This window comes from Lynx rufus, unplaced genomic scaffold, assembly GCF_022079265.1.
Source record: "Lynx rufus isolate CCGP_SWC_20201006 ecotype Redwood Valley unplaced genomic scaffold, mLynRuf1.p SCAF_5, whole genome shotgun sequence".
NCBI classification, from domain to species: Eukaryota; Metazoa; Chordata; class Mammalia; order Carnivora; family Felidae; genus Lynx; species Lynx rufus.
The window spans coordinates 89,886,275-89,908,052 of record NW_025814867.1 but is presented as its reverse complement, the minus strand read 5'-3'; the positions used below and the strand labels follow the sequence as shown (position 1 = coordinate 89,908,052).

General features: G+C 39.2%; 1 protein-coding gene across 1 annotated transcript in view; it reads right to left on the bottom strand.

Moving 5' to 3' along the window:
- HACD2 (3-hydroxyacyl-CoA dehydratase 2) overlaps positions 1–21,778 on the bottom strand; it is a 104,651-nt gene that overhangs the window by 21,174 nt on the left and 61,699 nt on the right. Inside the window, exon 4 of the mRNA XM_047099485.1 lies at positions 13,850–13,938. Coding sequence (XP_046955441.1) covers positions 13,850–13,938 — 89 coding nt within the window. The remainder of the gene's footprint in view (positions 1–13,849; positions 13,939–21,778) is intronic.

Here is a 21,778-nt window from a genome sequence, read left to right as displayed (position 1 = left end):
ATGTATTCACTGAGTCCCCAGGACCAACCCATGAAGAGAAACAACTGGGCAGAGGAGACTGGAACAGCTCTTTAGCAACCGAACAAGCTAGCACAGACTTCAACTGGGGCAGCTGAAGTGACCACCTGGTCCCAGCAGCACCCTGTCCTCCCTCTGTCTTCTCAGTTATCCCATTGTATGGTACTGCTGTCTGCTCAATTCTGCTCCTTGACTACGCGGGAAGCACTGTGAGGACAGCACCCATGTTCTTCATTCTCTCATGTATCCTAGCGCTTCGCACAATGGCTAGAGCGTAGAAAATACTGAATAAATATTTGAGTGAATAAGAATGAATAAATGGTGACCCGTCTGCAGCCTGAGCCTGCATGTTCTCTGACTTGGTTGGAACAGCCCCGGGTGAGGAGGGCAGCTCCCTAATGAGAGTGAGGCTAAGGGTCACAGGGCTGGTGCCTGGTTGGTGATGTCAGCCGAGGGCTTGAGCAGGACAGTAGGACAATTCTGACGACAATCCCGGTCCTTTCCATAGCTTTATTAAGTTTTTGAACAAAAATATAACACATTTAGTTATCTACTTAAAAGAAATATCATGCTTGATAAGAAAAAAACCTGAAATATACTAAATATGGTGGTTTAAAAAGTCTAAATCAGTATTAGTTTTTTCCCATGACAATTCATGTGTGAAGTGTCTTTCATGATTAAGCATTTATTAAAAATCCTTAATAGGGTAATATGGTAAACAAACCAGAAAATACTATTCCTTATTTTATGGAGAATGTGAGTTATGTTATAAAGAAATATTAATACATTTCCTCCTTACAATAGAGAAAAAAGTGCATCCAAATAGATTTTCTTCAAACTTACAGTGACAAAGGAAACTGGTTTAAAGATTCTTTCTTTTACAACACAATAACTAAGGGCTATTCTTTGATGTGGATGATGGCTAGTCAAACATTTTGGCCTACCAAAACAACTCTTAGTCATGAAATCAACTTTTCTGAACATGCAATGAAAAAAATGTATAAGCATGCAGTCAACAAGCAATGCTCAATCAATTCCGCACTTAGGACAAAGACATGCAGATCTGAATGTTAAAATGTCCCCATGAGCCCAGCTTTAATGCTACTATGTAGTCAGCCCATTTCCTAGAAAACATGAAGGGAGGGTGATAGCTTCCTCTTCTCTAATCATTATTGCTCGGGAACCAGAGAATTTCAGTCTTCCAGGCTGCATGTCCCAAGGCAAGTTACTTACCCTCTCTGAGCCTCTGCTCCCTCCTGTGGAAACTGGGAGAACATTTGCTTTTGCATGGTTATTGTAGGGTCAGAAACACACAGCAAGTGCTTAGTAAACTGCTAGCAACTTAATAAATAGCAGTTGTTACTATTCCATGAAAAGAAAATTCAATTCAACAAATACTTATTAAGTTCCTATTACTATGCTAGCCAATGCTGTGACTCGATGATGGCTGCCCTCTTTGGCTTAATTACCAAGGTAATATTTTGTTTTGTTGTTGTTTTGCTTTTTGTTGTTTGTTTCAGTGTTGTTTAGGAGATGCGGTAATATGTTTCTACCATCTCTGGGATGTCTAAGGACCTCACCAGCTGCTAGGCTTTCCCAGGATTCCTCCTGAGTTCTGTTTGATTCTCTCACCTCCAAAGAGAATGTTATTAACTGAAAATCTTTCATGCAACTATTTCCTCCACCCCAACTCAAGCATGGGGATCTCATCAGACGGGTCATAGGCAGTCCCAACCTGGATCACATATATCTAATCCAGACTAGAACCACAGCAGAAGGTTACTGTGATCCTATGGGGAGATCTGGGGCATACTCGCTCCACACAGTCTGCCCCCAAACCTCCATGAAATGTGCCTAACTCAACACTCTAGAGGAGAGACGGGAGAGGACTGATCTTTGTCAGAAACCGAAATGACAGGTCAAAAGAACATAAACTTGGCTATATAATATCATGAAATGTCATGGTTCTTTTTGTTTTGTAACTGCTTAATAATTGCAAAATCTTCAAGAAGACAGAAAATAAAAATAGAAGCTATGAATACCATTTCCTGGAGTAGAAATATTAAAAAGGTTGGTCCACAATCATGGACCACAGATGTTCTGTTTGTCCTTTTATGGTGCTTTAAAAATATTTGAGCTAGTTTTTAAAAGCTGGGAGATCCCACATAAAAAATAATCTAGATTTATACCTTTTCTTTAAAAAATCCATATTGCATAACACTGGATCCACTTGGCAATCACTAGCTGAGCTGAACACTGTTGCTCTTGTGAGACGATACACCCTCCAGCCACTAGGTTCTTCTTGAACTTTCTCTTTAAACCCACCTGTGGGACAGACATCTGCTGCCAGTTCATAACCTCTGCACAGGTCACAAAACGCTACACAAATGTAACATTCTTAAAAGCTAAAGTCTTAAAAACTATAAAATATTATTTAAAAAAATGGTTAGCTTGATTAGCTTTTACACTTGAGGTTTTGAACACAGTTTCCTTTGAGGCAATGACCTCAACAAAAGATTTCCTCAAGTTGATCTAACAATCCAGCACCAAATGCAGAATGCAAAAGAGACGGACAATTTTCAAGGTTTTGGTTATTCTGGTCTTTTTTTTTTTTTTTTTTTTTTTATGCCAGAGCAAAATAAGGTAAAAGGGAGAAGATGCCAAAACTCCTCTTGTTAAATCAAACATTTATGGCAGCAATCTGAAGGAAAAAAGTTAAGTCTTTAATGCATTAAGCCTGGTAATTAGTTCTCCCCTCCTTCTAAAATGCAAAGCATACTCTCAGCATGCACCCACACACATCCGCACATGTACATCAAGTCACATCTTACAAATTCCCGCAGTGCACCAGGGTTTCACTTCAGACTTGAAAAGGATCCTCTCTCTGGAAAATGCAGACAACTTATGCTTTATTTTATCCGTGATGCATCACAGCTTGTAATGAGAGGGGCCTATCTAGTGCTTCTTGATATGAATAAATATAAAATGTTATTGATCCTTCTTCCCTGAAGAAACTAAACTATATTTTATATATATTTCACAGGAACAGGGGGGAAAGAGGTGATTTCTTCAGGCTGCCCCATAGTTGTCAAGATTCCCAACAAGACCAGTTACCTGCTGCATTCTCTGCGCAGGCCAGCTGTCAGAGGGCTGAATGTACTGAATAAATCCTTGTTAATTTATAGATTTTTAATTAAACTATCTCATATTCCATTTTCATGCTTAAAAATAAAGTTATACTGCAAAAGCTACAGTATATAAAAGACCAATTTGGCAAAGGAGAAGGTAATTTAAGAGATAGTTCCTACTCCCACATATTAAAAGTTTTCAAATGAATATTAATCAATGCTTTAAAAGTGCCACTCATTGTACTGTGGAACACACCTGTTTAAAAGCAATTTATAGGTAACAATTTTTAACTTTCCCTGACTTTGCTGACATATTTTAGCAATGCTCACGATGCATGTCAATCATCTCACTTTTATAGTATGAAATGAGAATCTTCGAGCTCATTGGGATAATAATGTTGACTGTACTTCTATGGCATCTTTTACCTCAAATAGAATAGAAAAGGCTTGTGAAATGGTTTCAAAAAGGGCAAACCTGGGACGTGTTATCATGGGTGAATCCATTGCAGGGGCCAAGCTACAGGCTTCTGAAAGGTGGGGCTCGCATGGCCTTTCGCCTCACCAGCTAATCTACTGCTATCTCTGCAGCAGAAATACCAGCCACACAGCTTCCCACATCTGCAAGTAGGATTTTTGTTAACAATTTAATCCCAAGTGTTGAAAAAAAAAAAAAAATCCCTGGATCTAAATAACATAGCATACCAAGTATCTTTCATCTATTTTTTTTTTTTTTAAATCACACAGGACTGCCTGGCTGGCTCGGTCTGGCTTGGCTGGGAGAACTCGTGACTCTTGACCTCAGAGTCATGAGTTCAAGACCCACGTTGGGTGTGGAGCCTACTTAAAAAATAAAATAAAATAAAAAAAAGTAAAAATCACACAGTCATGTGCATCGGAGATCAAATATATGAAAACCTAATTGACTGAAATCAAAAGAATGGTAAATAATATTACACTGAACATCTACAGCTGCACTAATACAGTAACCTCCAATCACAAGTAGCTATTTAAAATTAAATTAAATTAAATTAAAATTCAATTTCTCAGTCACACTTACCTTGTTTCAAGGGTTCAATATGCTCACATATAGCTAGTAGCTACTGTACTGAACAGTACAGATACAGAACACTTCCACTACTGTAGAAAGTTCTACTAGACAGTGCTGGGAAAGAGGAAATACCCAAAAGAAAAATGTTGGTAACCAAACTGTTACCTTTTTTGGCTTGGAATAAACAGTCTAAATAAGCATTTTACCGCATTTCATTTTCAAACCATGGTTGACAGTTTGAATGCCAGAATTCACTTCCTGGTAACTGTCCACTGACAATACAACTCTGCAGCACACTTCTGTGACACAGAGTTTTGCTTCCCCGTGTTATTCTTTAATTCAAACTGATGCCGTGTAACCAAAGCTGAAACCACGTAAGCTCTAGCCCGTCAATCTCGTGGGCTTATTTGGGCAACTACTATTTTATACCCAAAGTAACTATTTTTCCTTCCTTCACTCTCATTCCTTCTCCACAAGTTCCCTAATGTCAAAAGTCAAGCATCTTTGTTAATCTCAGGACTGCAAGTGACCAGATTTGGCTCTAAACAAGCTTCCTACTATTTGTAAAGAGCAGCAATACAAAGATTAAGATACTACCCAATAGCATAGAAATGTCTTATTCTTGAAGATGATAAATTCCAACAGTAAGTTTCTTTATCAGACATTTCATTATGAAAAAATAGGAGCAATGTAGGTGACCCTACTGATGCTTCCAGAACATCACTTACGAGGGAGCAGGGGACTTTAGCATAACATATAAAAAGACTAACTAACTGTAAAATATACTGGAAAACCTAAGATCTGGAAGCTCTGGGGTAAAGGAAAAGGAAGAAGCCAACACTGCTCAAGCCTGAAAGGGCTGGGTGTCTCCAGGACAGTCTGTAATGGGGTAGGCTGACGCAGGGCTGGCCCTCACCCCTTCTCTCCTGAGAGAGATCCCCCCAAATGAAAATAACAAACTGTGCAGCCTTCCAGGGCATTTGTCTGATGTAACTGTTCCCTCTCAGGCCGGAGTTGACAACTGGGAATGGTGGATGTCAGAGTTAGCCCTTAGGGTGAGAGAGCAGAAGAAAAGGTCCTGAGAAGCTTCAAGTGCAGGGGTGTCTGTGAGGCAAGGTCACCATGGGGAGGAGAGCCCGGAGGAGACGAAGATTAACATTAAAGATGAATGAAACCAATTTCCTGATTTTGTTGTACTTGGCACCTATTCAATGACTAATTGAGAAAGGGGGCTATGTTCTGTAGAAGTACTGGTGATGCCAGTTTGCATGGTTTAACATGTGTGCTTGCTTCTCCTTTTAACACAACTGACTTAATTACTGAAGAACTATACTATATTTTGAACAGATGAATCCAGCGAAGTTTTTCAAGGGCTACAAAAGCACTAAGACAATGGGAGAAAAAAGCAACATGGGATGGCAGAAGTGAACCTACAAAAATTTAAGTATTTTTCAATATTTTGAAATAAAAATCTTCATACTTAGCTCAAGAAAATGTTGGAAAGAGGCAAAAAAACATGGAGAGAAAAATAGGCAATCTGTGCCAATCACCTATGCTAAGTACAGGCAATGGCAGAATGAACCATCTATGAAAAAAGTAACACTATCTTTAGGTGTCCATTATTAACAGACATGGAAGTGGCAATATAGTGTGGCTGCATTTGTCTAGGAGTTGTCTAAAGTTTGACAGTGTCTGATTAACAATCAAATGATAATGGTTTCTACCTTTAAGAGAGGTGCTAATTTTAAAAGTGAAGGTGATGCAAATCCACCTACAGAAATATTTAAAATAGAAAGTAAGGGAAGATGGAATCAGGTGGAGAATCTGAGACATTCAGCATTCAAGGGGGCAAAAGATACTGAATGTATCCCAATGGCCTTTGCTAAGATGAAATGTCACTGTGGAAAGGGCGCTGTGCTACAAGACAGAGTGGCATGGCTTCTGGACTAAGTAGAGAACCAAGTGTGCCCTAGACAAATCACCTCAGGTCCTCATCTGATTGATAGGGTAAGAAGGCGCCCTTCCCACCTCGCGGAAACACTGTGTGCACAGATGGCCATTAGGGACAACAAGAAGCATGTGCAGCCACAAGAAACACACTAACAGGAGAAGCAACCTCATGAGGTGACTAAGAGCATGCACACACTGCGAACCCAGCAGAGGACCAGGCAGAAAAGAAAAACCTGTAATGCAACCAAAAATAGGATAAGGAGTGTGGGAGTTAGGGTGGTACTTTACTTAGTATTTTAGCTTCCGCAAGAGTGAAGGAGAAGAGAAGAGGAAGAAAAAGAAAACAGTTCATCGAGGAAACAAGGAGCATTCCTTCCGAGGTGGAACTGCTTTCTAAGGGCTTTCAGGAGCTGTTCAGCAAAAGCTGCATGCTCGAGATCTTGGTTTCTGAATACCGTTGTTTGTTTTTGCAAATCCTTCTCACTTCATCTTCACAATACTCTGACATAAGCAGGGCAGATATTTGTATTACAGATGAGAAAAATGAGGTCCAGAATGTTGAAGTATTTTGTCATAAGCTACAGGATAAGTGTCAAAGTCAACACTTAACAACTCCTCACACCAGTTATGGTTGCTAAGCCTCCAAGTTCTAGAATATTGAGTTCTAATTACCTAGAAAATAAAAAAAACTGTCCAAGGAAGGTGACATTTCTTGATAAATCCCAGGAAGAGGAGTGTTTAGTGTGTTTGCACAGCATTTCCTCCGTGCAATGGCCTGCGAATGACCTCTTAAATGATCTGTCTGGTGGCTCTGGCAAGGCAACATGACAGGCACGTGCCCAGGACAGAGCCCTTCCCACAACCCACCCCAAAATGAAGCAGCTGGATTCCTTATCTTCTCTCTTAAAAACAAACCAATGGAAGTTAGTTTTGCTTCTTCAATGCTATGGCTTCTCATCCTCCTCTGCTTTCAAGTTGGGCCTCTCAAGTTTCTTCTTACATGCACACGAACTTCAGTTCAGCAGCTCTGGATTTCGGACAAGGCACCAGAAACTCCACAGTGCCTTTACTTAGCAGTGTAAGAGAACCCTATGGCTTTTATTCTTTAAGATCTGGTTAGGCTTCCAGTACATTAAGTAGAAATATGAAGGAAAATCAAGGAAAGAGAAGGTCAGGGGTGTTTGGATGGCTCAGTAGGTGGAGCATGCAACTCTTCATCTTGGGGTTGAGAGTTCAAGCCCCACGTTGGATGTAGAGATTACTTAAAAATAAAATAAAACAAAGAAAGAGAGAAAGCCAATCAATTAAAATTACAGCGCAACAAAAAGTACCTTGGAGTGTTGCTCCAATCTTAGAATTTGTAAAATTATCTGAGGAGCTTAATAACAATGATGATACTCTGGCTTCACTCCCAGAGATTCTGTATCAAATGTGGGGTGGGACTTGGAATGTGCATTTTTATTTTTTTAAAAGTTTATTTATTTTGAGAGAGAAAAAAAGAATGCATATGTGCACAGGGGAGGAGCAGAGAGAGAGAGAGAGAGAGAGAGAGAGAATCCCAAGCAGGCTCTGCACTGTCAATGTGGAGCCTGACACAGGGCTCAATCTCATGACCATAAGATCATGACCTGAGCTGAAATTAAGAGTTGGACGCTTAACTGAGTGAGCCACCTAAGCGTCCCATGGAGTGCTCACTTTTAATAAGCTTTCTGGGTAATTCTGTTCCAAACAGTCCATAAACACGAATAGAAAAACAGTCTTGAAACTTTTTTTTAAGTTTATTTATTTTTGAGAGAGAAAGAGAGGAAGAGAGAGAGCGGCAGAGAGACAGCATCTCAACCAGGCTGATTAGCTCAACCACTGATAGCACAGAGCCTGACATGGGGCTCAAACTCACAAACCATGAAACTAGCCTTTCATGACCTGAGCTGAAATTAAAAGTCGGACACTTAACCGACTGAGCCACCCAGGTGCCCAGTCTTGGAACTCAAGGAGAAAGGCTAGTTAATCAGAGGGACTCATCACAGAGCCACTGCAGCAGTGAAATAACAGAGGAGCAAGTGGGCAAAGGGCCACAGATGAGCGCCCAGGGTCCACAGCTCACGCTGACGTTTCCCATTTGGATGATCTGACTGAGCATCCTACCTCAGCATATGCATGTGGCATGACAGAGCTGCTGGAGAGGCACGTGTTTTGGGGTCCAAGATGGGGCTTTTCCATTCCACACGAGATAGAGAAAGCATAGTCAGCACACAAAATAAGGCTGTGTTCACACCACAATTTAAACAGTGAGAAGGAAGCTCTGATACAGTGGGAAGACTTTGGAATCAGAAGTCCATCCCCAACTCTGCCATATGTTGGATGTGTGACAGTCACTTTGCCTGTCTAGCTTCCAAACTCTAATTGGAGGCTACAACCTATCTCAAGGGACAGTTGTCAAGAGTGAATGATCACAACATACCTTAATAAGGCCTTCTGTAAACTGTAATGCATCAAAGATCAGTATGATGATAAAAAACTGGAGGTTACTAAGTTTCTTAAACACTGACTACAAGCTTCTTGTAAGCATCTCACTGAGAAGTTGGCAAGAATGGCAGTTTAAGTGTCACAAAGCCCAGTAGCATGCCAAAAAGAGGTGGGAAACAGCTGACTGGTAAAATCAGGAGAACTCACAGAACATTCCAGAAGAATGCAGGAAAACATCCCTTTATCCAATGGTGGCAGAGGGTAAGAAAGAAAGAAAAGAAGGCTCTGCACTCCAGGGTATAGTTTTATTTTATGCAAACTATCCCTAGCAGACCATAGAGGGTATTCATTACATTTGGGCTAAAGCCACAGTGAGACTCCAGCAACTTCTTTCTCAACTACTGTCCATGTTAGTGATCAGGGACTTCTGCTTCAAGAACACGGTGATCTTACACTGAGAATTCAGACGAGGATTTGGGGTGGCTTCTTCAAAGAAGGCTGGGTCATGAAAAGGGACAGTGGCCTGTTTGCATATCTAGGAATCTGAGGCTCAGCTTAGCTACTTTTGGACAATAACAAGTGCCCTATGAACTTGTCTCCTTTGGAAGGGGGGTTACAGTGAGGGATAGAGGGTGGTATTTTCTGTTGCAGTTCACTTTGAAAAATGCCAATCTTGTTTCAGTTCAATGACGAGACAAAGAACAGACTCAAACAGAGTGCAAGGGAAAAGCCCAGGGAGGTCTGATGGGGAGGCAGCAGTGGCCAGGCTGGCTAAGGGATGGGGAAGGAGCCAGTTCAAGTTGGGGAGACAAGGGTGAAAACTGGAAAGGAAAGAGGTCAGCTAGAAGTGCTGATTCCCATAGTCTACCTCCCACCCTGAGCTTGTTGTTTTTGTCAGAAGCTTTACTGTGCCATATAGGTGCTCTCTTTAAAAGGAAAAACGTGGGAAGGTTATTTGCTATGCTCAGTTTAGAAACACCTGAATAAAGAGACCTACCAATTAAGATGTCATACCAACTGGTGGGTGGGTCCTTACAATCATAAAAGAAAGCCATCTAGTCACCTTCTGGTCCTATAGGATACATGGCAACATTTATGTGACTAGCATGGCATGGGCAGAGAATTAAAATGATAAGTGAGATGTGTGTGCTAGAAAGCCTCTTAAAAGGAAATACATCCCACATATTAAAAAAGTAGCATCTAGTCTTAAAAGCCATTACCTTAGTACATCATGTACAATTACAGAAAAACAAAGGGAATGAGTATGGAAAACCTAAGCAGGCCAGAGTGGGTGGGGGTAGCAAGAGTCCAAATGCAAACATAATGCTAGGAACAAGAAGAATTCTTGTCTACTTTATTTTTAAAAAATGTGTGTTTATGTATTTTTTTAAAATTTTTTTTTTTTTTCAACGTTTATTTATTTTTGGGACAGAGAGAGACAGAGCATGAATGGGGGAGGGGCAGAGAGAGGGAGACACAGAATCGGAAACAGGCTCCAGGCTCTGAGCCATCAGCCCAGAGCCTGACGCGGGGCTCGAACTCACGGACCGCGAGATCGTGACCTGGCTGAAGTCGGACGCTTAACCGACTGCGCCACCCAGGCGCCCCTGTATTTTTGAGAGAAAGAGAGAGGCAGAGAGGGAGGGAGGGACAGACCGAGAAGGAGACAGAGAATCCCAAGCAAGCTCTGCACTGTCAGCACAGAGTCTGACATGAGGTTCAAACTCACGAACTGTGAGATCACGACCTGAGCTGAAGCTGGACACTTAACTGACTAAGCGCCCTCAAGGCGCCTCTCTTGTCCACTTTACAGGGGAATTGGATGTAAAAAGAAACTGAGAATGAAAGTATAGTAGTATGAAAAGAATTTGAACATGACTATTAGAAAGTGAGATATGTATTACTACTTAAAACATTTTTTAAAAAATGTTTATCTTTGAGAGAGATGGAGAGACAGAGCACAAACGGGGGGAGGGCAGAGAAAGAGGGAGACACAGAATCCGAAGCAGGCTTCAGGCTCTGAGCTGTAAGCACAGAGCCTGATGCACGGCTTGAACCCAAAAACCGCAAGATCATGACCTGAGCCGAAGTCGGATGCTTAACCAACTGAGTCACCCAGGCGCCCCAAGATATATATTATTAAGCAGTTATTTCTGGTATCAATTTCCTTATGTGCTAGTTATGTGGTTCCCACCATTAAAGTAAATAGAGTTGAATGTAAAGAAAATAAGAGTATATTTTTTTAAAATTGTTTGTTTATTTTTGAGACAGCAAGAATACGAGCAGGGGAGGGGCAGAGAGAGAGGGGGACAGAGGATCTGAAGCAGGCTCTGCGCTGACAGCAGCAAGCCTGATGTGGGACTCGAGCTCACCAACTTGTAAGGTCATGACCTGAATCAAAGTTGGACACCCAACTGACTAAGCCACCGAGGCGCCCCAAGTATATTTTAAAGATGTTTCAAGAAACAGAAGAATGGAAGTTTAGCAGGGAAGCTCTAAGTAATGTTGTACAGAACAAAGTGAATTACCACTAATACAAGAGTCTAAGGCAGGAAAAATAGCGTTGGCCTAGAGCAGAGACTGAGGAACAGGTGACAGACAGCAGACTGGCCTCTGAAATGCCACAGCAACAGGCTCTTTCAAGTTAGCTATCCATGACCTGGGGTGGGCCGGAAGGGCATCTACTGTGTAAACAAAATAATGAAGGAGTTTTGTTCAAAGAAAAGGGGAACAAGGAGAAAGGAACTATGATCCCAAGATAGCAGAAACAATGAATCCTATTTATGTGAGAAAGGAGCAAGTCAACTAATAGGGTATATATGTGAAAAGAAGAGGACCCAACAGGTGGCAGAAAGACAACAAAATTTATTACACCATGTTCTTAATATGTCAGTGACAGTGGAAACTGGGTAAGTTTGGCTGCAGAGAAACCATTTTGAATATGCAAATGTAACAACTGTATAACTTACTGTAAAGTTCAAGTATGACACTATATGTGAAACCATCTGAAACTGTCAAATCTATGCATCAGTCAAGCAGCATGGTTACTGAGGACAATGGCCAGGTCTGAGCACTTATAATCCACAGAAACATTTTTAAACCAAGTAGTCTTAATGATCCCCCAGGGAATTCTGGCAAATGTTGCTAACAGTGATATAGCTAACAACTGCTTGACCTGAATTAAAAGCATTTTAGATTTACCTACAACCTGCTTTGGCAGAGGCTATTAAGGAGAAGAGTGATCACCGAGGCAGAAGAGAGAAAAAGCAGAAGCCATAAATAATCTATCAGCTGGGGCACTGGCACCTACACAATTAATATCTGATTGGGTGGGCAAAGCGATCACACACCCCATAGTTGACAACACTCCGTCTTCATGTACCTAACATTTAATTACTTAAACTACAAAATTACCTATTTAAGAATGTAGATCAGTTCCTAGCAGAAAGAAATTTTGGGTCACTTGAGACTCTTGGAAAGTTAATGAGTTGTTCGTTAAAACAAATATTGTGAGTACATAAAGAAGGAAGGAATACAGGTTAAAAATGATTTGCAGAAAGAATTTGAAATGAATGAAAAGGTTACATAGTATTATAAATAAAGTAACTTCCTCACTCTATAAACAAATCAGACTGAGAACAAAGGGTGATATTCTACATTAGGATTTATTTGCTGGTGGTTGTTTTTTTTACAGAAATGTGGAAATGTGATCACGTTTTAAAAAGTATTAAACAAAGAAAAAGGGGACAAACCAAAACCCAGACTCTTTAAAAAAATTTTTAAAATGTTTACTTAATTTTGAGAGAGAAAGGGAGACAAGAGGATCCCAAGCAGATTCTGGTCTAACAGCAGAGAGCCTGATGTGGGGCTCGAAGTCACGAACCATGAGATCATGACCTGAGCCGAAGTCTGCCACTTAATGGACTGAGCCACCCAGGTGTCCCCCAAAACCAGACTCTTAACCACAGAGAACAAACAATGGTTATGAGAAGGGGATGGGTGAAAGAGGTGAAGGGGATTAAGAGCACATTCATCATGATGAACACTGAGTAATGCATAGAATTGATGAATCACTATATTATACCTGAAACTAACAGAACACTGTATATATTAACTGACTGGGATTTTTTAAAAGTATGTGATTGTTTTTACATTCTTCTTGCATATAAAGTTTAGACATCTTCAAGAAGTGAGAGAGGTTAAAAAAAAGCCTTTGGATCTGCAAAGTTCATAGAATGTAACAAAAATAATAACTTAGCTTAATCATCTTTGATTAAAAACTCATTAGCCATGTGCATTCTTCTGTATGTATATCATATGCCAATAAAAATTAGGAAAAAAAATTACCCCTCATTAGCTGAAATACAAATGAAACTGTCAAAATAAATCCTGAAAACCAAAATGTTTTGACAGGGATTTTAGAAGAATAGAAGAAGACAAAGAAAACATCAGAATAATGCTAATGGATAAGCACATTTCATGAACCCCAAAGATTCCAATAATGCTGGTGCTAGGTTACTGGGACTGAAAAACTGAAAAATGAATCCTCCTAGTGGCTACAGGTACTCTACCTGAAGATGACGTTAGCAAAAAATAATGGTCTTTCAAAAAGGGAGAAACATACAGAGAAATAATCCCCTTCTCCAAAACCAGAAAATGAAAGCTTAGTTGTGGAGCCACACCAATGGTAATGCTGGCTTTCTCTCAGCATCCCTGGGCCTGCCTGTGTACATACGGCCCCAGCCCTCTGCACAGCACTCCCCCCTTCCAGAACCACTTGGCACACTGGGAATTCCACGAGTCCTGGTGGGCGGTGTGGAAACAAGTTTGTTTCTCCTGGCCCTATAAAAAGCAGTGCTCTGGACTGAATTAATATCCCCTACTCCCCTAATAGTCCCACTATAAGGGTGCAGATGTCGAGTTTAGTGTGCTGGATACAAACAAGATACCCCCCAAATATAACTGAGTTGCAGACCACATCCACATCATCCAAATCTCTATGGGAAGTAAGACTGCAGGACTTTATCATTTAGTCAGTCTTCTCTTTAATAACACTGTATATCTGGACTGTGTTTCCCACCAGTAACCCAACTGCTACAGCAAATACAAATTTTATTTGGGCTATGTTGACATGACCTAGAGTTCCATCTTTAGCCATAACACACATGGTGAGAGAGAAAAGTTGACCAGCATTTGTTAGTGCTGATAGGATTTTATTCTAGTCTACATAAACACTTACCTCTTTTACGCTATGTGTTACCGCCCATATTAGAAAAACTCTTGACATCACCTGGAAAGAAGTCAGGACAACAGAAGATGGAACAATTCCTGAAAGATATTTTAGGATGGGTAAATAAACGTATATTGTACCAAGTTTCAACATGTCATAAATTTTCTGAAACATTCGATTTTAATGTTTAGACATAAAACCATCTTGAGCAACTAAAACTTATCTATACTGGCATATAAACTGTTTTTCAGTATTAAAACTTTTTCCCTCCAAAACGATAATACTGCTTTTTTTTTTTTTCAAAACAATATTGTTAATGGCAACAGCATACCATGGAATCTAGGTACCTTTCTCAAGCCTGTCAAAATCCCTAACCAAGTGCAATATATTTTACACTTATCATATAGAGAAAGCAAAACCATTGCTTAACCTCTAAAATTAGACACTGAAAGGTCATTTTACAATATGGGTTTCAAAAATGAACAGGCACCTATAGAAGGGAAACCAACTGTATTTATATCTAATGAATGTTAGCAACTCCTGATATCGTATATACTGTCTATACTGTATTATTAGATACCGAACTAATAGTTATCTTCTATAATTTACTCAAATATTTTGCCAATAAGCATACCAAAATCAAAATTTGTAATCTATATAAGCCATTCCTCCTCACCTTGTTCATTACAGTAAGCATCGGTACAATTATCCTTCCAAAGTCTGAAAGTTGTAACACTGGAATCATCTTGAGTTATTTTAGATAATCATTAGATTCTGCTAAGTTTACATTTCTTTGGCTTTCCCCTTCAATTCTTACAACTACAACCCCTATAGAAAGACGAGCCACCACCATTGCAAAAAAACCCTTGCCTCCTTTAGGTCATCTTAGACCCAGCAATAAGCCAGTATCTGTAAGCCTCATTTTCTTGTTGTAACTTTATCCTGGCAAGGAACTGCCCCTCTAAAATAAAATCCAGAGGGGCGCCTGGGTGGCTCAGTCAGTTGGGCGTCCAACTTCAGCTCTGGTCATGATGTCACAGTTTATGAGTTGGAGTCCTGAGTCAGGCTTTATGCTGACAGCTCAAAGTCTGGAGTCTACTTTGAATTCTGTGTCTCCTTCTCTCTCTACCCCTTCCCCACTTGTGTTCTGTCTCTCTGTTTCTCTTTCAAAAATAAATGAACATTAAAAAAAATTTTTTTTTAATTTAAATAAAATTGGAAACAGAAGTAAATGGGTACCCAATCCAGCAGCTCCACTACCCTCACCTCTGCCATTTCTCTCTGGCCTGATAACAACAACTAGACTTACCAACTTTCTGCACCTTTCAAGTTACACGTGGGCCACCCTACACCTGACAGGAACTCTCATCATGGCTGCAGATCCTCCTTTCACTCTAAAACTAACCCATCTTTGGGGCGTCTGGGTGGCTCAGTCAGTTGGGCGTTCGACCTCAGCTCAGGTCATGATCTCACAGTTCGTGTTTGAGTCCCACATCAGGCTTTGTGCTGATAGTGCAGAGCCTGCTTGGGATTCTCTGTCTCTCTGTCTCTCTGCCCCTCCACCACTCATGTGCATGCTCTTTCTCTGTCTCAAAAATAAATAAACATTTAAAAAATTAAAATAAAACCAACCCATCTTCATTACATCCACTGGACCATCCCAGACAAATTTTCATTCTTCTAAGCCTTCTAAAACATACTCAGACTTCTGAACATTTATAAAACAAACAACAACTTGCCAAAACTCTGTGTACAAATCGAAGATAAAATTGTCTCTATGGGTGTAGCTATGAAAGGAAATCACTTCACAACTCATTAAGAAAAAGAGATACTATATCCTGTTAGAATGAGTTTCTTGGAGAAGATTTGGGCTTTGGAGAGGAATGATTTAGTTTCCAAAAGCAAGTAACATGGACATGTCAACAATGCTTGCCATATAAAGATGCTCAATAAATTTTTGTAGAATGAATGAAAAAAAAAAAAAATAAAGGTATGGACTTGTAGCCCAATAGATAGAGAGTCTAGAAATAAACCCTCACATTTATAATTCTTGATTTTCAACAAGTATGCCAAGACAATTCAGTGGAAAAATAACTGTCTTTTCAATAAATGGTGCTGGGACAACTGGACAAAAAATAAAAAATATAAATAAAAAATAAAAACAAAAAATAAAGTTAGAACACTTCCTTATACCATATAGAAAGAAATTAACTCAAAATGGATCAAGACCTAAATGTAGGAGTTACAACTATAAAACTCTTAGAGGAAAAAAGAAATGTGAATCTTTGTGATCTTGGATTAGACAATGGTTTATTAGCTATGACACTAAAAGCACAAGAAAAAATAAATAAATCAGATTTCATCAAAATTATGTGTGCTTCAAAGGATACCAACAAGAAAGTGAAAAGAGAACCCACAGAATGGAGAAAATATCCATGAATTGTATATAATAAAGGACTTATATCCAAAATAAAGAATTCTTACAATTCAACAATAAAAGAGAACCCAGTTAAAAAATGGGGAAAGAATTTGAATAGATATTTCTCCAAAGAAGATATGCAAGTGGATAATAAAGACATGAAAAGATGCTCAAATCATTACTCAACAGAGAAATGCAAATCAAAATCATAATGAGATATACTTTGCTAGGTTGGTTATAGTCATCAGATACATTATTACAGAGAATAGCAAACGTTGACAAGGATGTGGTGATATTGGAACCCTCACACATTAATGATAGGATTATAAGCTGGTGTAGCTACTCTGGAGAATGAACAGTGTGCCGGTACCTCAAAATGTTAAATATGGAATTACGATATGACTCATCAGTTCTACTCCTAGGTCTGTATATACCCAAGAAAAATAAAAAAATTGCTCACACAAACACCTGCAAAGAATGTTCATAGTGGTATTCATACTGGCTTCAAATCGGAAACAATAAAAATGTCCAACAACAGATGAATGGATAAATAGAATGTGGTAGAGCTATACAACGGAACATTAGACATAAAGTAAATAAAAGTAAAACATAATGAATAATAAATAAAAAGAAATGAACCACTGATACATACTGTAATATTGATGAACTTTGAATACATGCTGAATGAAAAAGCCAGTGGATAAAAGACCACATGTTACATGATTCGGTTTATATGAAAAGTCCAGAACAGACAAACTATAGAGACAGAAAGTAAATTAGTGGTTACCTGGGCTAGAAGGTTAGGAAGGGAACTGGGAATGACTGCTAATGGGTATTGGATTTCTTTTGGCGGTAATGAAAATGTTCTAAAATTGACTGTGGTAAGAGTTTGCACAACTGTGTGAATTCTGAATTGTATACTCTAAGTGGGGAAATTGTATATGTGAATTGTTATATGAATAAAGCTTTTATAAAAAAATTAATGTGTGAATTAACTACAAAGCCTGGTGATATATGTAACACTGTTAAAGAAGTTAGTCAAATATTAAGTGAATATACTTAGCCAGATTATATTATAGTTTACATTACCAGAAAAACTAAAGATCCATAATCAAAGGCTTTCCTAAGTGAGTTATTAAGCATTTACTACTTGAGGAAAGACCACCAGTATTTCTAGTTTTTTTTTTTTAACTCAAAGACTAGCTCATCACATAAAAATATTATTTTCTCTTTCATTTCTGCTCTTTCTTCTTTTGCCAATGAAACAATGGGCTAGACTGCTAATGGTCTGAAAAGTGCTTCAGGGTTGTTGCTGTATTTTAGTGGGAATCAAGAAGTTCAGGATCTGGAACTCAGATTTCCAAGTTCAAAAACCTAATTTTATCCCATTTGTGAGCAAAAAATCAGGCTCTGGGAGACTGACTCAAGACTAATCAAATTCATAAGAGTCTAGTTAATAAACCAAAATGTCACTTTATTTACTTATATGAGAGGCACAGCCTTTGTAATAACTGAATGGTTGGGATTTCAGAGACCCTCATCTGGGGGCACTTTTTTCCTGCTGTCGAAATCAGAATGCTTATTGGTAAATGCAACTTCAACAGAGAGATCTGGTTGCCGTGAGGGGTGAATACTGAAATTCAGTAGGACCTGGGTATAATTAATTACCCCTTCTTTACTATAGAGTTCTTTTTCCTAGAGAATACAAAGATTTATATAGTTATATAGGTCTTCCCTTTGAAAATGCTAATCAAAAATTGTGATTGTTTTTCTTAAAAGTAAGTTTTTTTTTTTAATTTTTTTTTTCAACGTTTATTTATTTTTGGGACAGAGAGAGACAGAGCATGAACAGGGGAGGGGCAGAGAGAGAGGGAGACACAGAATCGGAAACAGGCTCCAGGCTCTGAGCCATCAGCCCAGAGCCCGACGCGGGGCTCGAACTCACGGACCGCGAGATCGTGACCTGGCTGAAGTCGGACGCTTAACTGACTGCGCCACCCAGGCGCCCCAAAAGTAAGTTTTAATAACCAAAAACATTTATTCCTTAGGTAATAAATGTTCCTGGTAAATATTTCCTACCAGTCTTTACTTCTAAGTGTATTTTTATTATTTTATTAAAAAATTTAATGTTTATTTTTGAGAGAGAGAACAGAGTGCAAGTGAGGGAGGGGCAGAGAGAGATGGAGACACAGAATCTGAAACAGGCTCCAGGCTCTGAGCTGTCAGGCAGAGCCTGATGTGGGACTCAAACTCACAAACCATGAGACCATGACCCAAGCTGAAGTAGGATGCTTAACCAACTGAACCATTTAGGTGTCGTTAAGTGTATTTTAAAATACAGTTCAACTTCTATTATTTGTACTCTGTAATTTGCTTTCTCACTTAACATTTTAAGAAAATTTCTTACAACATATTCTCCAAAATATTTTAACTTGAGTCATAAGATTCCTTTGAACAGAATATATTTGTTTATCTATTCTCCTTCTGTAAGACATTTAAATTGCTCTAATTTCTTGATATTATAAATGAAGTAATGAAGTATTACAAATAATACTTAAAAATTTCTGAGGTTTAGAACTTTTTTTTTTTTTTTTAAGGATTATTTCCTTGGGATAGTTCCCAGAAGTAGAACTACTAGGTCAAATGCTATGAATTCCTTTAAGGCTCTTGAAATACATTGCCAAATTGCTTTCCAAAACGTTTGTATCAATATACACTCCCACCAGCAGCATAGAAATGTGGCTGCTTTAGCCTACCCTCAACGGCAAATTTAAATCTTAGTAAGTTAGGGGGTAAAAAGCCAGTAAATTTAAATCTTAATAAGTTAGGGAATAAAAAAGCTGATTAACGCTTTCTAATTTGATGCAGATGCAGAGATGTTTATGGCTTTGCTAACAGGTGCTCCTAAATTCCCTATTCAGGAAACTGCCTATTTAGGCACCTGAATTTCCCTCAAATGATGTCATTCACACCAATTCTCACTTGGTTTCTATGGCATATGAGCCTACCTCAACCAGTCACCCAGCAAACAGAAGTTTTGGTCCTAGCCTGACAGCCCAATCTCAAAATGCCTGCTCTACTGAACCAGATGGGATACCATCTTAGGGCCAGGGGCTCCAAGTTTATCCTTGAAGTTAAGCCAGACCAACAACAGAAGGCCACATAGATGGACCATATCATCTTTGCTCTGAACAGAACTGATATCACTGAGTTGGGTTTAATGTTATGCTTAGCTGGATTTCATGAGGAACTGTTAAAAAAAATCATTATTTGCTGTAGGAATGGTATGCATTAGTATAATATACACTCTATCATTCCATGCCCCTTCCATAAAGCCCCAGGTGGGAAATATATTTTAGAAATCAATGCTAAGAAATATTTACTCTTCTCCACTGATAGGAGTTATATAACTCAATTGCCCTTTTTCTTTTATTATTTTCTTTTAATTTTAGTATAGTTAACATACAGGGTTATATTCTCAGTTGCCCGTTTTTCAAAATGTTTATTTTTGAGAGACAGCGCACACGCACACACACACACACATGAATCAGGGAGGGGCAGAGAGCGAGGGAGACAGGGAATCTGAAGCAGGATCCGTGCTGTCAGCTCAAAGCCCAACGTGGAGCTTGAACCCACGAACAGTGAGATCATGACCTGAGCTGAAGTCAGACGCTCAGCCGAGTCACCCAGGTGCCCTTCTCAATTGCCCTTTTTTAATGTGGTAGTCAAAATTTCAAGCCAAATCTGAAGTATACCACATTATTATATTTTATGTAGAAGTTATCACAAATTCTTGTGGAATGAAGCGCACAGACAGACCAGATCCTCTTTCTTTTCTAGACTTCTTGAAGTCAATTTCGATGTGACTGCATTTACTATGCCCTTATCTCTTATTTGAACACATGACATAGCATGTTAAAACTACCGAAACTGCAGATTTTTGGTTGCTGATTACTTAAATTGGTTGTTTTCAGACAAGGAGAGTTTCTTCAATCTTATCAGTAAGCCATCGCTAGGCCAAAATTCATTAAAAAAAAAAAAAAAGACTTACTACGCATCTATTATGCATTAATTGAATTCAACAAATATTTTTGGAGTACCTATTCTGTGCCACATACTGTTTTCCATGATGGGGATACAATGGTAAATGAGACAATGTCCCTGCCCTCATGAATTTACACTCTCAGGCTGTAATTGATTTGTTTTGGGATATGTCTTAATTTTAGGACTTTTGCCTGAAGGTGATGTGAGGCAACTAAACATTTGTAAACAGCAGAATGGCATGATCGCTTCTTGTTTCAGAAAAATATCTCTATCAGCAGTGCACATCTTTGGCAAGGCGAGGTTATAACTTGAGAAATAATTATGGGAATTTATGTTGAAAGGGCAATGAACTTTTGAAGCAAAACATCAGCAGATTAAAAGAAACACAAGTGTTTATATGTGTGGGGTGTGCATGTGTGTGTGTGTGTGTTAAGCAAAAGCTGTATAAAGGGAATCTGGCAATCAGTTTGATTCTCCAGAACCAGGGTGCTTTGAGGACGATCTGTGAGCCCTGCAGAGGTGGGCAGCACTGGAAATCCACCCTGCTTGGCACAGCCCTCAGATAGACCAGGTTAATGGGCTTATTAGGAGACTGGCTACCTGTGACCAAGACTGGATTGAAAGTCAGGTACAGCAAGGCAACGTAAGTTGGGAGCAGAGCAGAACAGTGTTCAGCTGGAGCCCACCACCCGAAAAGGAGCCAATCATCAAGGAATACATGCATAATGGAGGCCAGACCAAAGCAAGGCAGGAGACATAAAGCTGGTGCCAGAAATTAAACTAAATGATGGCAAGTGCAACCAGGGTCTCCCTACCTAAATACCGTATCCACTAAACTAAAAATAGTAATATCCAATAACAAAAACAACACTCAACAGTAGCAACCAAAAAGGAATGGGGTAACAACTGTATGCCATATATTTTTAAAAGCTCTAGCCAAAAAAGGAAAGATTATTGCACACCTCCTACCCTATCCCCATCTCCCAAAAATGATATTGGTGAATCAACACAATCTTGAGAATTTTCACCAACAGGATCAGATTTGGAGAGAAATAAATTTCTGAGCAGAGTACGACAGACGTGGAGGCTGGAAGGTGATGGTAAAGTGGAGGATGTGACTAACCAGGAGCCACCTCATGGATGCCAAGCCTTTCCGGCCCCACACTGAGCTTGAGGACTAGCACAAAGTTCCCTGTGGGAATAGGATACACTTTTTAAGAAATGGCAGAATCCTAGCATGGAACAGTCATATCCCAGAAGGGAAGGAAGAGCTCATGTTTTTAAATAAGTCATTCATGCATTGTTCAAAGTTTAAAAAGTATAAAAAGATACAGAGAGAAAAGTCTCCCTCCCAATCCCATCCTACTGCCACTCACCTTTCTCACAGGCAACCAAATATTAATTCCTTATTTATCACTCCAGAGATATATTTTAGATATATAATAGCAAATATGTAAATGAATGTATTAAGATGT